This window comes from Plecotus auritus, assembly GCF_963455305.1.
Source record: "Plecotus auritus genome assembly, chromosome: 4".
In the NCBI taxonomy this organism is placed as follows: domain Eukaryota; kingdom Metazoa; phylum Chordata; class Mammalia; order Chiroptera; family Vespertilionidae; genus Plecotus; species Plecotus auritus.
In genome coordinates, this window is record NC_137775.1 from 26,129,246 (window position 1) to 26,146,022 (window position 16,777).

The 16,777-nt window shown below is 43.1% G+C and overlaps 1 protein-coding gene across 1 annotated transcript in view; it reads right to left on the bottom strand.

Moving 5' to 3' along the window:
- The window catches only part of MAP3K5 (mitogen-activated protein kinase kinase kinase 5), a 167,488-nt gene extending 153,128 nt beyond the window's left edge, over nucleotides 1-14,360 (bottom strand). The window contains exon 1 of the mRNA XM_080665978.1: nucleotides 13,232-14,360. Within this exon, the coding sequence (XP_080522104.1) occupies nucleotides 13,232-13,679 (448 nt within the window). The 5' untranslated portion in view covers nucleotides 13,680-14,360. The remainder of the gene's footprint in view (nucleotides 1-13,231) is intronic.
- Nucleotides 14,361-16,777: the final 2,417 nt, after the last annotated feature.

Here is a 16,777-nt window from a genome sequence, read left to right on the forward strand (position 1 = left end):
AAAAAAAAGAAACAGCAACGTATAAATGCCATAATGCGGTTAAGCTTCACAATTTCCAACTCACAATACAGTGGCAACAGCTTTTGTGTGAACAACTCTGGGACCACTTGAGGATGGAGTCTGGCCCTTCTTGAGCTATTCTAGATTTAAAATGAATGAAGATATGTAATGAGAAGCAGCTACAAAAGAATTTAAATTTAAAAAAGTAAACTTTGTAAACATACTATGTTCATAACTATGAATTTCTATTACCTGTACCTTGGTGTGACATAAATTAACCAAAAGTAATGCCTACGGCCCAGCTGGAGTGTATCAGTTGGTTGAGTATCAGTTGGCTGAGCACTGTCATGTGCACCAAAAGGTTGCCGGTTCAATTTCAGGTCAGGGCACATGCCTAGGTTGCAGGTTCAGTCCTCAAGTTAGGAAGCATATAGAAGGCGGCTGATTGATGTTTCTTACATCAATGTTTCTCTCTCTTTCTCTTCCTCTCTCTAAGCATGTTCTCAGGTGAGGATTAAAAAAAAAGTAACCCCTATGACACAGGTATGCCACTCATTTGAATGTACTGTAAATGGTCTAGTAAACACTAACAAAATACTCCTAGAACTTAAATGTTAAGTCAAAAGCACAACTGTGCAAAGATTTCATAATGCTGACAAGTTTTAATTTCAGACTCTTGAAACAAAGAATGCAGACCTGCAGGTCGACATTCATCCTAATAAACACAGCAGGATCAGTCCTTTGATATCCCAGTCATGGGTTATATTTAATGATTAAATGAATTTTCTACACTACTGATTTTATAAAGGAAATAAGAGTCTAGGACTCTGTGAAGAGTCTAGGCTAGCATTTCTTTTCCAATTTTACTTCAGATTTACCAACTGCCACATGGTAAGCACATAAAATATAGGCAACGCTAAGTTGATGGGCAAGAAAAGTCAAGCCAACCATTCTTGTCATAACTCATATGCAAGCTGCAAAATTGTTCTCTAATTTCACTAGGTCGAACCAAGCAACTTATACCCCAACTGTGCTTTGCAACTAATAATGCACACACATACACACACGCGCACGTGCACACACGCACACACCCACATACATTAAATTTTAAAGCTAGACTCCCTACCCCTCTAGACTGCCTACAAACCTTTTCTTACTCTGATAATATACAAACAGTAAACGCTGGGCCAGTATGCATCTCTGGGAAAATGACCAGAAGTTAATTTTGAAAAACTAAAAGCTTACTGTCCAGATATGAATGTCTGAATTTTTACTGGGGGGAGGGAGGGGGCCAACCAAAACTAGCTTCCAAAGACCAAGTGCTAAAAATTGAGGAATTGTTTTAGTAGAGCTGATGTACATCAAAATAATTAGACATATTATGGAAATTATAATCCATAAATGTTGCTTAGAACCTTCAAAGGCAGCCTACATTTCAACCTTCAGTCATTGTCTATGTATACCATAATGAGACATATACGGTTCTGCATCTATAAGGTATCCAATGCATATCTGCCATCTAGATTCCATTATCTAAATGAAATTTTGTTTGTTTACTATTCTCATTCTGGCCCAGATATTCAATAATTTGGCATTCGGTTGACTTGGCTGTCAACCAAAGACCATACACTCCCAGCATCGGCAACAAGCAAGAAACACAATTATGGACTATAGACCTAAAGAATACTAAATTGAAATGACATTGTTGGCATATTTCAATGGTCTAAAACAGCCTAGATTTTTTTCACAAACTAAAAAGATTAATACAAGAGAATTAAAATACAGATCAAATTCTACTATTAGAAAAATAATACACGTGAAAAAAGTTTCAAGTTTCAAGCCATAACTCCATTTGCTTCCATGAAAAAAATTCTTCATTAAGGAATTATAATACCTACTTAGAATTTGATTTAATGATATCATATCAGTATTTATAAAAGATATTAAATAATTTTAATAAAATCTGGGTATTTAAATACTTTTCAATACTGATTTCATATAAAAATAAGTGATGAACCTTGTGCATTTATTAGGTATGTAAGCTTTTTATTACCAATGCATGTTCCATTATAGCAGCAATAAATGTTCTCAAATGTACAATTCAATGAAATCACTTACATTATGAGTCCTTAAAAATTTCTCCTGGAGCCCAACCGGTGTGGCTCAGTGGTTGAGCCTCGACCCATGAACCAAAGGTTGCCAGTTTGATTCCCAATCTGGACACATGCCCAGGTTTCGAGCTCAATTCCCAGTAGGGGGCGTGCAGGAGGCAGTCGATTGATGTTTTTCATTGGTATTTCTATCTTTCTATCCCTCTCCATTCCTCTCTAAAATCAATAAAAACATATAAAAAATGTAGGCATTCTTGAGTGGTAATTAAAACCATAATATTAAAAAAAATCCCTTGGTTTTGTTCCTTATTCACTACTTAGAGCATCATCTTGCATGTGGTAGGCTCCCAATATTTATTAAATTGTTGAACTCAGTGGGGTAGACTATAAGATCATAAAATGCAGAAATTGCACTCTTTTAACTTAACTTTGTACAGACCTTAGAAAAAAATATTCTAAGTAGTCAATAAATGTCTATTGATAATACTGTAATCCTGGTATTAAAGACAATTAAGTATTTTCAAATAGAAAATTTATTTATCGGAGACAGGAGAGCATAGCTATAAAGGAACAAACTATGAAATCAGGTTGGGGACCAAAAGTTGGCTCTGCCCCTTATAGCCATATGACTGGGAAAGTTAATAATTCTTGCAGGGTCACTTTTCCCCCATATGTAAAATTGATCTTCTGATGCTATCGGCCTCATGGAGCTGTTTTAAAGAGTGAATAAAATCAAGCATGTCCACTGATTGGTACAGCACATTGTAATACATATTATTCATGTGGATAGATCAGATTACAAGACCAAAGTAATATACTATTTGGCATACAGAATTTCACAGCAATTTGCCAGCCCTTTATATAATACTAGAAGCCCAGTGCACGAAATTCGTGCACTCGGGGGGTTCCTCAGCCCAGCTTGCACCCTCTCACAGTCCCGGAGTCCTCAGGGGATGTCCGACTGCCAGTGGGAGAGGCTCCCGCCACCGCCGTTGCACTCACCAGCCGTGAGTCCGGTTTCTGGCTGAGCGGCGCTCACCCTGTGGGAGTGCACTGACCACCAGGGGGCAGCTCCTGCGTTGAGCGTCTGTCCCTTGGTGGTCAGTGCGCATCATAGAGACCGGTTGTTCTGCCGTTCGGTTGATTTGCATATTAGCCTTTTATTATATAGGATTATAAGGATTTTTTTCCATAAGCCTATTTGGAGCAGTCTAGACTACTGAAGTTTCCATTAATAATGATAATGATTTCCCAGAAGAAAAGTTGTCAAAGACTTGGAAATCGGCAAAAGGGAGTAGTGGGTATCCTTCCAGTGGAGGGCTGGGCTTTGTGTAGCACATCCTCTAGGAAATATCTGATTTTAAAAGAACGTGCACCTTTGATTGTCCTAGTGATAAGACCATTTTACAGTGCTGTTGGGATAAACATTAAGTTGCACAAAACCTACAGCAATGCAAATAACTCTTGTCACAGCAATAAAAATGAATATTACTTGGTAGATACAACTGATTTCCCCCATGTAGAAAAGATAACTCCAACATCTATAATTATAGATTGCCTTACAGGCATAATTCAGTTTTGCATCTATTAGCAAATTTATTTTAGCATTCCTGATTGTGTGTGTATATAGTATCAGCTCTTCAAATTCCCCTGTGAACTAATTTTAATATCTTAGTGGTTTTCTCATTTAATAATAGCTAATTAAATTAAATTTTTGCCATTTATTCTCATTTTAGAAAGCCATGATTTTAAATTTTTGAAAATTAAAATTTAGTACTTCTGATGAAGGAACACTTTCATAGGAAGGAAAACTGATGTGGTAGAAAGGAGCTTTCAATTTTATCCAGAATTATTTAGTTCTCTAAAAGAAAGAGGGAGAGAAGGAAAACAAATCTCAAAATGATTAACAGCTATTATATTTATGTAGTAAATGCATGAGTGTTATATACTATTTTACGTACTTTAAGACTGAAATGCTTTATAACTTAAAATTTTTTAATGCTTTTTAAAAAGAATCAGTTGGGTAGGGAAAATGGGAGTACAGATAGTTCGTCCTGACTTCTTCCTTAGTATCAATTTTTCCCATGGAAACAGATATTTCATATGCCTCTATTATCCTGTAGATTTATGCCTGCTTTTCTTTTGTCATTTTTCATAGTAAAAGGCATATCACAGGCAATGAATAAGTGCTTATAGAAATGAATTACTGGGAATATACTCTAACACCAGAGAAAAATGAATCAGACTCAGGAGGCAGAATTTCTCAGGGAACCAAGGAAAGTAAGTCTTCCCGGGCTATGCTGTCAACTCAGCTCTCCGACTTACTCCAGAGAAAGCTTGGCTGTCACTTGGTAGTTCATCCTACCATGCCCAGAAAATAGCCTAAGACTTGCCTGGAGGAAGCCCAGTTTATAGCTCCAGGCAATAAACTGGCAACCAGGATTCAGTCTAGGCTGTAGACCCTCTTTGGGGGGTCTAATAAAAGAGAAAGATGCAAATTGACCATACCACCGTGATGCCTGCCAGCCCATCAGGAATGAGTATGCAAATTAACCCAACAAAGATGGTGGGTTAATTTGCATACACAGGCATGGAGAGAAGACTGCAGGCTCCCCCACAGCGAAGACTGAAGACTGAAGGCTTCGCTGCGGCTGGAGCCAAACCTGAAGGCTGAAGGCTTGGCTCCGCTGCAGCCTGGGTCTCGGGTGCCGGAGGAAAACCGGTGCTGGCAGCCAGGGGATGGAAGGCCTATTGCACGAATCTTCGTGCAATGGGCCTCTAGCTGACAGAGAAATGACAAAGTCAGTTTACTGATGGATTACTTTACAAGACTGTTAATAAGAAATCGGTGGAATATGTTAGTAAAAGGGCATCAGAACTTAAGTGTCACTGCCATGATTCTTCCTCATAATAATGGTACATGGACCAAGATGCTAGAACTGATCCTCTTAAACAGCATATGTACTTCAAAATATTTTTCCCTGCGGGGGGTGGAGAGGTGGGGGGGTGGAGGGGGGGACAGTGCAGTACAGTGGGGAAAACACATGAATTATTTGGAAGTCCGAAGATCTGAGTTGGACTCCTACTCAACCACTTCCAAGGAGGAGTTTCCTCAACTGTCAAATATAATTATATGGCCACATTTATTTACTGTATGGAGGTAATAAGATGATCAAAAGAGTACTACACAGTACAGGACAACATACGTTTATATTGTCATTCTGATATAGCCACATAAAATCACCTGCACCCTAGTTTGACCAAACTATAAATGGGGAAATACCTAACTGCAGCTAAAAGCTATGGCCCCTGGACAGAAGAATCCCACCCCTGCTCCTGGCTGCCTCAGGTCTAAGGTAATATTTGTCACAATAAACATATTAGAAAACTTGAATGTGACATTAAGGAATAGTTGACATGTAAAACCCTGGGTTTACTTATTCTCATTGGATGACTTTTAAGTAAGAAATAGGAGTAACCAAGATTTTTCAAGGAGTATGAATTCTCTGGCTTAGGCCAGTGGTCGGCAAACCGCGGCTCACGAGCCACATGCGGCTCTTTGGCCCCTTGAGTGTGGCTCTTCCACAAAATACCACAGCCTGTGCGAGTCTATTTTGAAGAAGTGGCGTTAGAAGAAGTTTAAGATTAAAAAATTTGGCTCTCAAAAGAAATTTCAATCGTTGTACTGTTGATATTTGGCTCTGTTGAGCAATGAGTTTGCAGACCACTGGCTTAGGCAAATACTTGGTCTTACATGTTTTGGAGTCAATGAATAGGTGACCTGACATTCACTAGGGCAGCTCTTCCCATGTTTCTATCTCTTAAGAATTCTTAGAAGAGACTAAAAATGTTGCAAAATACTAAAATAATTGGTCACAACCATTTTTACAGATTTGCTGTATAAAGGATTATAACTTCCTTCCTGTATGAATCATAAACCAAAGGCAGTTGCTTTTCTCATTGTTGATAACCAACTATAACAGAAAAGGTTTGCTTGTAATGGAATGTTTACTATTACCCTGTACAACTTCTGTGGCATTTAAGTTACACAGATCTGCTTTGTAATGCTTTTTAGTAGAAGACTCTGTTAACATGTATATATTCTCTCCTCTCTCTGTCTCCCCTAAGAAGATTACCATAATTAGCCTAAGCTATGAATCTTTTAGTTCTTTTAGGTTTTCTTTGGGGAAAGCAACAACAACACTACAAAATAAAACTTGCATAGAAGTAAGTACTTACTTTAAACATTTTTTGGAATTATTAGACAAAATTTTAAAAATCAGCTCTGCCCTGGTCGGATGGCTCAGCTGGTTGGAGCATTGCCCTGTACACCAAAAAAAGGTTGCAGGTTCGATCCTGGTCAGGGCACGTATGGGAGGCAACTGATCAATGTTTCTCTCTCACTCTCTCTCTAAAAGTCAATAAAACATATCCTCTGATGATGATTACAAAAAAATAAAAATCAGCTTTGTCTCATCCCCTTTCTCCCTCTCCAATAATTTTTTTAAAATATATTTTATTGATTTTTTTACAGAGAGGAAGGAAGAGGGATAGAGAGTTAGAAACATCAATGAGAGAGAAACATCGATCAGCCGCCTCTTGCACACCTCCCACTGGGGATGTGCCCGCAACCAAGTTAATGCCCTTGACCGGAATCGAACCTGGGAACCTTCAGTCCGCAGGCCGACGCTCTATCCACTGAGCCAAACCGGTTTTGGCATCTCCAATAATTTGATACATATTTTGATCAACATCTTTAGTCAATATCTCCAGCCAGAGAGAAAAGCCAATATATTAAAGCAACTAAAAAAACCAACAATTGTTAGAATCACCAGTGGATTTTTTAAAAATAATTTGTAATTTTGTTTTGCTTTCCTGTTTTTCCTTTTATGCCATAATAAAATTTGCAAAATTAATTCTGCTCCCTGAAAATAAGGGTGTCTTTCTTAAATACAGCCAGTTTCCCCACTTACCTATATCCAAGTTATGGGATGGCAAAGCTGTTTTCAAGACAAGATTTTGAGAAGAACAACTATCTTAGTTATCCCACTTGATTCCACAAATGTTCCACTTACCCCATTAATTTAAGGCCACTTGCTAAATTTATATGTCAGAGCAATTTCATGAATCTACATTAAGAAAATAAAAGAGCCCTGGACAGTTTTGCTTAGTGGTTAGAGCATCGGCCTAGTGACCAAAGGGTCACAAGTTTGATTCCCGGTCAAGGGCATGTGCTTCAGTTGCAGGCTTGATCCTCAGCCCTGGTCAACTGTGAATGGATGGCAACAAATCGATGTTTCTCTCTCTTCCCCCCCTTCCTCCCTTCCACTTCCTCTAAAAAAAAAAAAGAAAAAAAAAATCCTAGGGTGAGGATTAAAAAAAAAAAGATAAAGGCACTTACACAAAACAAAACAAAAACTAAACAAAAAAGTATACCTTCCTTTCCCAAGGCTGTGGTTTTCTGCTTTCTTCCTGATATCCACATAGCTGTGGGTTCCTGCAACTGGCTACTCCCTTCGTTTACCACATTCTCAACTTTCATCTTGCCCCATGTGAGTTAGGGTAGTGTTTGAAGGGACTACCTGGGACAACTTACTTGGAAAGTAAATAGCTGGGACCTATTGGTGGAGACTTGCACATTCACTGGGCTTTGTGCTTGTCGATCTCTCATTGCTCCACAAAGAAGCTGTGAACCAACTTTATCCTGCAAACCAGAAACAGGAACTGAATGGGCCTCTAACCCGGCCTCCAAAACAGGAAGCAGGGGACAGTCCCTATAGCACTAGAGAGGAACTGACCTGCAGCACAAAACTCCCGTAAGGCTGGCACCAGCCAAAGCCGCAGGTGAGACAAGGCCACACTGTGCATTTATAACTAGGCCTCACCTGCAAGTGGAACCAACTTGAACTACCAACTGATGAATGTCTTAAGCAGACCACAGGAGATGGAGTTGAGGGAAGAATCCCAGGAGCCTGGAAAGCAGGGTCAGTCACAACAATCTGCAGTTGACTAGTTAGAGTAAGAAATGGATGACCTAAAAACAAATTGACTTTTGTCCTTCGGAGTTTTCCTTCGTTTTGCTTTTCTTTCCAATCTTCTAGTAAACCTCTTTTTTGGAAAATTATAATTTTGCCTTCAAGAAAGCAAAAGGAAAGACAGTGCTTTGGGTTCACAGAGGGTGGGTAATGGCAAGCCAGCAAAAAAGTCAAAAGGCCTGAGACAAAACATGTGCAGAGCACCACTGGGATGTATTTTTTAAATCCCTTCTTAACCATAGTTTTCTTTACTTGGGCTCTCTTGATAATTTTGCTAAGGCTTGTTTCTTCCATGAAGAAACAGTGACTGAAAGGTGGGAAGAGGCTGTAAGGCAGTTCAGATCAAACACTACTCTGTTGATTGGCATGACAGTGTTCACTCATCTGTGGTGAAATAGGGACAAAATAATAAATAATGAGTTTCTCCATACATTTACTATATGCAAAAAGCCAGCCTTTATTCTAAGCTTATGCCAATCCTTCCTTTGTTCCAGACCTCACCACAGCCCCTGCTGTCATCACCACCAATGCAAAGTGAGGTTCCTGCCCAATATGCTACCGGAAGATAGATAAAAGCAAAAGTGCCTGATTCTAACTCAAGCACAGGTGTATTGAAAGTCCCAGTTTTAGGTTTCAGTAACATAATTTTCCTGAACGTTTAACCGTGAATGGGTTTCAGACTTCAAGTATACTAAGTTAACACGGCTTCTTCTAAGATAGTCCTAGAATCTAACCACCATGGATAATTCTGGTTCTAAGGCAAAATGTGCTCCTGGTTCTAAGCAGCAACCCTAAATAACTTACCCTGGATTAGTGAATATAACTACTTTATGTTTCATTTTTCTTATAAGTAAAATAGCTGATTAATAAAGCCTATTCTAGCTATACTTCAAAGAACTAGTGTTCATTAAAAAAATTTTTTGAGCCCTAACCGGTGTGGCTCAGTGGATAGAGAATCGGCCTGCGAGCTCAAGGGTCCCAGGTTCAATTCCGGTCAAGGGCATGTACCTTGGTTGTGGGCACGTACCTTGGTTGTGGGCACATACCCAGTAGGGAGTGTGCAGGAGGCAGCTGATCGATGTTTCTCTCTCATCGATGTTTCTAGCTCTCTATCCCTCTCCTTTCCTCTCTGTAAAAAATCAATAAAATACATTTAAAAAAAAATTTTTTTTGAGACCCTGCCAGTTGGGGGTCTGTGTACCTGAGTGGAATAGCTCTGTATAACTAACATCTGTATCACTGACAACTCTTAGCTTTCCTAGAGATTTACAATGTAGGGGACTTGAAATATTAACTTGGCATTTGCCATCTGAGTGATAGTCTTGTATATATAAATATGACATATTTTCGTAAAAAGCTTTGATAGAATATTAGTTTCCTTCAGAACAGGAATGAGAGAGTGGCAAATGTAGTTAAACACACCAGTACACATAGATAGAAGAAGCTTGTGAAAATGTAACCAAACTTTAAGTTCTTCCTCATGCCATTAAGTTGAGCTATTTAAACACCAACATTCCTTTTAAATGTTGAGGCCCTCATTAAGTTGTCCTTGCTTACCCCCCCATCTCAGTTCAGGTGTCACTTCTAAACCCCCCCAAGCCCACCACATCCACCCGTCTGATTCCAGAATGTGTTTGCTGGGAATCCAAGGCATTCTCTGTGAACCCTCTCAGAGGCCCCGCCACAGCCAGGCTTTCAATCTCCCGTCCCCACCAACTCTCAACTCCTTGGGGCCAGGAACATGGTATATATACAAGTACACAGACTAAAACAATTCATTTCATATTAATGATGTTATAATTTTAAAGTATGAAAATTGAGAGCTGAAGGGAATCTCAGAAACCTTTTATTCCAACCCTCCACTCTTTTTGAGATTTTAAATGACTTGCTCCCAATCAGAGAAGAACCAAGGACCAGAATCCAGATCTTGAAACTCTGGTTCCAATGCTCGCACTACACTGCCTTGCCTTTGCAAATTTATAGGATTCAATGAGGGAAATCAGAAATTTAATTCCATCTTCCACGTCCATCCTTGGTCAATTTTATAAAAGTTTTGGAGGAGATGCATTACATGGTTCAGAACAGAGCCAGGATAAAAACTCAGATCTAAGCTGAGGAGCAGTATCCTTCCCACTACCAGTATATCATAATGATTCAGCTTTCAAATGGAGGGGGTGGATGTAGAACAAAGGTCAGCGTGGCCCAGGCCCAAAATCCTGCCAGGCCTGTTTTTGTACAGCTTACATTCTAAGAATGCTTTTTACATTTTTTAATGGGTGGGGAGAAAAGAGAAAAACAGGGTTATAATTTGTGAAATATATAAAATTCCAATTTCAGTGTCCATTAATAAAGTTCATCGGACTACAGCCATGATCATTTGTTTAGGTATTGTTTATGGCTGCTCGTGTGTAACAACTGCACAGCTGAAAAGTGAGAGAGACCTCCTGCAAAGTCTAAAATATTTACTATCTGGCCCTTCACAGAAAACTCTGCCAAATCCTGGTGGAGGAGGAGCATTTGCTCTCCTAGAAATCAGAAGAAAAGTGGGACTACCATCAAATTCAGCAGTCCTCAGTCTAGAAAAACAAAGGGTTTGGACAAAACTGATACCTCTTTCACATCTTCATGTTGAATGAGAGGGCTCAAAGTTCATTCACTCACATAGGCAGAGGGTAAGCTGAGACCTTTGAGGTGGAACGGGACAGAGATGGCCTGCAAACACTGGTCTTTCTAAGCGAGTCTTCCCCCTACTCCACACTGTACCCAAATGGCTCATAAGTTCCCTGCCAGATCCCTACCACATGATTCCAAGACAGAGAGCTACCCTTGACCCTGAGAGTAAATCAGCGCAGCTAAATGGAGGCAGCGAGGGCAAAGCATATCATTTTAGTCAACCACCTGATGCGGAATCTGGCATTGACTAGTTTCTACCTGAAACTTGGAGCTGGTTATGATCCCTTGGTCTTCTCAGCTAAGAAGGACAGTAAGAAGGCACTTCCTTCATAGGCTTGTTTGGAGGATTAAATGAGTTACAGTTCAAATGTCAGGTCCCTTCTAATCTTTCTCCTGTTTCCAGAGAATAAACAGTTAAGTGAACCTTGTTAGAAAACTTTCAAATAGGCTCACAGTTTAAGATTTTTTAATAGAGCCACATAAAAAATATATATCAGTGCAGTAAAAATAAGAATTTTGGTTGGGTGTTTCCCTCACATATCTTTCAATTCTTTGAAGCTTCTTCCAAATTGTAATCTATACTAATATCTATACTAATAAAAGGGTAATATGCTAATTAGACCAGGAGACCTTCCAGATGTCCTTCCAGACAAAGCCATGGTGGCGGGGCCAAGGCAGAGGCGGTTAGGGGCAATCAGGCCAGTAGGGGAGGGCAGTTGTGGGTGATCAGGCCAGCAGGGGAGGGGGCAGTTGGGGGTGATGAGGCCGGCAGGGGAGGGGGCAGTTTGGGGTGAGCAGGCTGGCAGGAGGGGCAGTTGGGGGTGAGAAGGCCGGCTGGGAGGGCAGATGGGGGCGAGCAGGCCGGCAGGCAGAGTGTTTAGGGGCAATCAGAAAGGCAGGCAGGTGAGCAGTTAGGGGTCAGCAGTCCCGGATTGCGAGAGGGATGTCCGACTGCCGGTTTAGGCCCGATCCCCTGTGTGATTGGGCCTAAACCGGCAGTCGGACATCCCCTGAGGGGTCCCAGATTGGAGAGGGTGCAGGTCAGGCTGAGGGACAGCCCCCCGCCCCCCGTGTATGAATTCGTGCACCGGGCCACTAGTCCCAAAATAAGAGTACTGTAGTTTTTAGAAAAGTTATGTTTATGTAATTTTTATAACAAGCTACCCAAAAAAACAAGCTACACTATATTATACTCATGTTCACTTATGAAGACCAAGATTGTAAAAAAAAAAAAAAACACCCAGAACCAGAAAATCCTAGTTTATTTAGTCTGACTTCCTTAACATGAAGTTCTTCTTGTTCTTAAAATAGTCAGCTTTGGATGAATTCCAAAACTGACATAAGCCTATTTCAGGTGTTTTGAAGAAATTGAAGAGAATCAGAAGTGAAAACAAGATTGGAATATAAAACGTTTTATGTGATCACAAATGCCAAGAACGTTGTTGTCTGAAACCACTATTAAATAAAATTTTTTGCCCACGCTTATAAAAATAAATAAGCATATGTTCTCAACATTGGTTGCACAGGTCACTAAAGGTTAATTTCAGTAACATGTTCTAATTTCTAGTATTTGCTAACACAGCTAATTGCTTCAGTCACTAGAACTGCAATAACACTGAAATCTGTCATAGGCTGAAAACATATTTTTTCATAGATTATGCTAGCAATCACCTTAATGGCCACTTTAGTCTTAGTTATTAATATGGCATATCAGCATTTTCAACAATGTTAAATTACACACTATCCAGCCCATTCTGGTATATGGGGTAATATCAGACCCTAGTTCTTTCACTGAAATCCTAAAAAGATACCACACAAGTTTAGTGTGAGTGACAGGTTATTACTCTTGGAAGTAATTACTTGAAAGTTCAAACTGATAGGAGATGGGAAATTCAAGCCACTAAACTTGTTTAGGTAAAATGACGGGAGATCATGACATGCAAATTCATAGAGATACACTCTTTTCGTGCGTCTGGCTTCGCTACATTGTCATGGCTTCTGTACTCCCAAAACTACACAGAAAAAAAAAATGAGAACGTCATCTAATAGTCACAGGTAGATATAGGACAATATGGGCCAAACCTAACAGAAGAGAAACCAAGACAATGAGTGAATTAGGGCTGATTGGGGCTGATGAATAGAAGTTCTTTGTGAGGACCACGCGGACCCGGGGCTCCAGCATGGGCCGTGGGTGAGTCAGTTCCGCGAACAGATAGATACTCACAGGCTCCTGCCCCAGCACCCACGATCCTAGGAACGGCGAGTGCCAGGAGCAGCCGCGCAGCGCCGCTCGCTGCCCCTAAGGTGGGGCAAGAAGTAAAGTAGGAAGCACGCCTGCGGCCCAGAAAAATGTATTTTCTCCCCTGTAGCGGCCCCTGACCGTGGAGGATGGGGAAGGGGTTACATACGCACCTGCATTATAAAAACGGTCCAGCACCGTGGTCTCCCCAAAGTCCAGTTTTCCAAAATGAAGAGTCTCAAGAGTGGCGCCCACCGTCTCGCACGCCTCCCGCAGGCTCTGCAGGGCCTCGGTCTCGGACACCACCTGCTGCCCCTGGCTCTCTTCGTTGATCACATATGCCACCGTGGTCCGTCGGCCGCCTCCCCCACCAGAGTTACCCCGGCAACGGACGGCGCTGCTTCCGGAGGTGGCAGTGGGACACCCAGTGACCGGGGCGGCGGCACTCTCCACGTTCCAGAAGCTGCCCGGTGGCGGCGGGGGCAGCTGGTTCTCTTCGCCCTCGGCCACCGCCGCCGCCGCTCCCCTCCAGCAGCTACCGCCCTCGGCGAGGGCACAGAGGCCCGAGTGGGCTAAGGGTGGCACTGAGAAAGTGATGCCCTCGCCCGCCTCCGCGCTCATCTTTCCTGGCCGGGCTGCAGCGGCGGCGTCCCCCGCGCAGCCACTCCGTCTGGGCAGCCACAGCTCGGGGCTGCTCCGCGCGCGCCGGGCTAAGCAGCTGCCATCGCGAGTCGTGCCTTCCGCGCCGCGCCGACGCCTCCTCTCGGACGCCCTTTCCCCCGAAGGGACGCCGCTGCCCGGCGGCGCCTCGCCCCTCCTCGGCGCCTCCGTGGCCGCGCCGCTCGCTCGCTGCAGGGTGTAGAGTACAAGGGGTGGGACAGCGCTTCCTTTTCTTGGCGGGCGGACAAGTCGGCTCGCAAACCTGCGCGGCGGTGCAGCTCAAGGGCGCCACGTTCGGGGTGCGAGTGTCCGGGTGTGTCAACCGGGGCCCCGGCTCCTTCCGCGCGGGGCGCTCGGGGAGGGGCCAGGAAGAGCGCCCTTTGGGTGGAGAGCTGAGCTACCTGGCCAGCACCTTACGAGCAGGCAGGCGCGCTGGGCTGCGTGTCGGAACAGATCGGCCTCCCTCCTCGGCACAGATCGCTTTTATCTGTTCTACGTCTTCCTACTCCCCTGGCCTCCTTTTACTTCCGAGTGCTGCGGCCGCTCAGTGCCCGCGCCAGCCTCGCCGCTGGAGTCTCCGCGCTCGCCGCTCGCCCTGCCGGCCACAGGCTTCTGGCCGCCCACTTGTCGCTGCACCGAGTCGGGGGCCCGCCCCAGGGGAGGCGCCGCTGGGAAGCCGGAGCCGGGACAAAACAGACTGCGCCGCTGCTCCCGGATCTCAGCCCCAGCACGGCGCGGAGCCAAGGTCTCCGCCACCAACTGGGCCCCCACCTAAGAAGACCTGGAGTAGGCAGAAGCCCGAAGCGCACGCGACAAGAGGGTGGCGCAAAAAGTCTGTCTAGCGAATGCTGGGGCCTCTGGAGCTACAGCCCCAGAAGCATTTGCAGCGTTTCCCGAGGCCACGGCGCCCCCCTCTGGCCCCTGCCGGGCTCGCTCGACAGAGCCGTCTAGAAAGACTGGGGCCGCCCAGGAGGCCCGCTGTGTGAAAGGCGGGAGGATTTCAACTAGCGCTTCGGAGCTCGGGCCTAACTGGGGAGGGTGGTTTATTCGGTTTATTCGTGACAGTGCGCTACGAAGTGGCAGGCGAAATTTATCAGGTCTTCCCCTGGAACATTTCCTTTAAAATTTTCCCATAGTTGTGCTATCATTAATGAATAATTGGTCGGCTCCTGACCGATTTAGCATTCTTATTTAGGGTCTTAACAATCTCTCCCCCAGCCCCAACGCTCCAACACACACACACACACACACACACACACACACACACACACACAATACGTGTGCCATATATGCATATACTTGGGATAGAAGATGAGGTCTATACTCGATTCGGCAAATCATCAGCTGCCAGTTAAAAGAAGGAAATTAAGTGACTTACTCTGTTCTTTAAATTGCACCACAGGCCCTTGTAGAGGGCCCCCTGGGAAGGCACATGGGCATTCTTTAATTATTGTCAGCTGAACCCAGTGGCATCAGCAAAGCCACGCCCTGGGAACACGCCTTGCCAAAAGGGCAAGGGTGTTGTCAGCTTGACCTTCATTTCAGCCCGTGGTGTGGGGAAGTGGGTTTTTGATATCTAAATCCAGCCTAGCACCAGGAATGCTCAGGGCCTACTCAAGAATGCAAATAATCTCCTTTGTCTTGACCTTTTGGTGAAACTTCCTGGTCTTTGGGGGTATAAAATAAACACGCTGCATCGGCTCTGGGTCACTGTCTCTCCAGCAGAAGAGGGCAGCAGTCCACCCGGCCCCAGCTTTTCTATCTTTGTGTCTTGTCTCTTTCTTTTATTTCTCAATCCCCAGCCGCCTCTACTCAGGAATTGGACCCGCTCTCTAGCCGCGCTGGACTCGGAAAAGAGAGAAAATAGTTACAGGCCCTGGCCGGTGTGACTCAGTGGTTAGGTGACTCAGTGGTTAGAGCGTGGGCTCCCACACCAAAGGGTTACGTGTTCCATTCCTGGTCAAGGGCACAAACCTGGGTTGCAGATTCGCTCCTGCCCCCAAGATAGGCAACCAGTTGATGTGCCTCTCTCACCCCCCCCCTCCCTCCCTCTCTCTCTCCACTCCATGTGTCTCTCACATGGATGTCTCTCTCAAACAGCAATGGAAAATAGTATCCTCAGATGAGGATTAACAACTCAATTGCACCATGGAGAGGGGGACGTGAGGGGAATGCTTGGATTGCTTAAGAGCAAACAAAAAGGATCTACTTATTTAAAGAGTAAAAACAGATGTGTAAATTCTCAGAAAACTTCTCCACAATGCTGTAACTTTGGGAAAACCAGTGAAAGTTGCAAGGAAGTTACAGGTTTTGGGCTTCCCATATTCAAGAATTGATTGAGTTCTTATGAAAAAAATAGAAGCCCAGAGGCTACAAAATTGTGTTCTCAAGGAAGCAAAATGGCCTTAGCTCTTTCTAAAGGTTTGTAAGATGATAAAAGGACATTTACAGTTAGGAAACTTTACACTCTTCATGTCAGCTGGAATCCATCTATGTGATCCATCTCTGCTTTTGCACTTGATATCATTAGCGTCTATACTGAGACAAAATGTTGATAGGCTACTAATAGATATATATCTTTTAGTATGTCCAACACCTTATCAAACCTATAAACACCTGTCGGAGAAGATAATCCTCTACCCCAACCAGGCCTAAAATAATAAACACTGGAAATTCATTAGAATCTTATCTGGAAAACTAAAATGCCTAAATTCTCAAATAGCATTTTACTACACAAAGAAGACCTAAGATTATTATACATAATGGCATTTTCTAAAAATCTTAACTTTTTAGACCATTTCACCTTTGCTTTCCTTATAGATCTTTTCAGAGCCATTTTTCATACAGAATTTTTATTTTTACTGACTTTGTTTCACTTTGAATTGATTTAATAATTTTAAAGATGTTCTTGGTTAGTGGCACCCAAACTCCAATGCAATACTGAAAGACTGTAGTTAGTTCTAAGTCTCTCACTAATGGCACGATTTAGCTAATTACACTTACATGGAATTTACTAAGTTGAACCATTTGAAATTTCCATTTTTATACCTGATAAATAG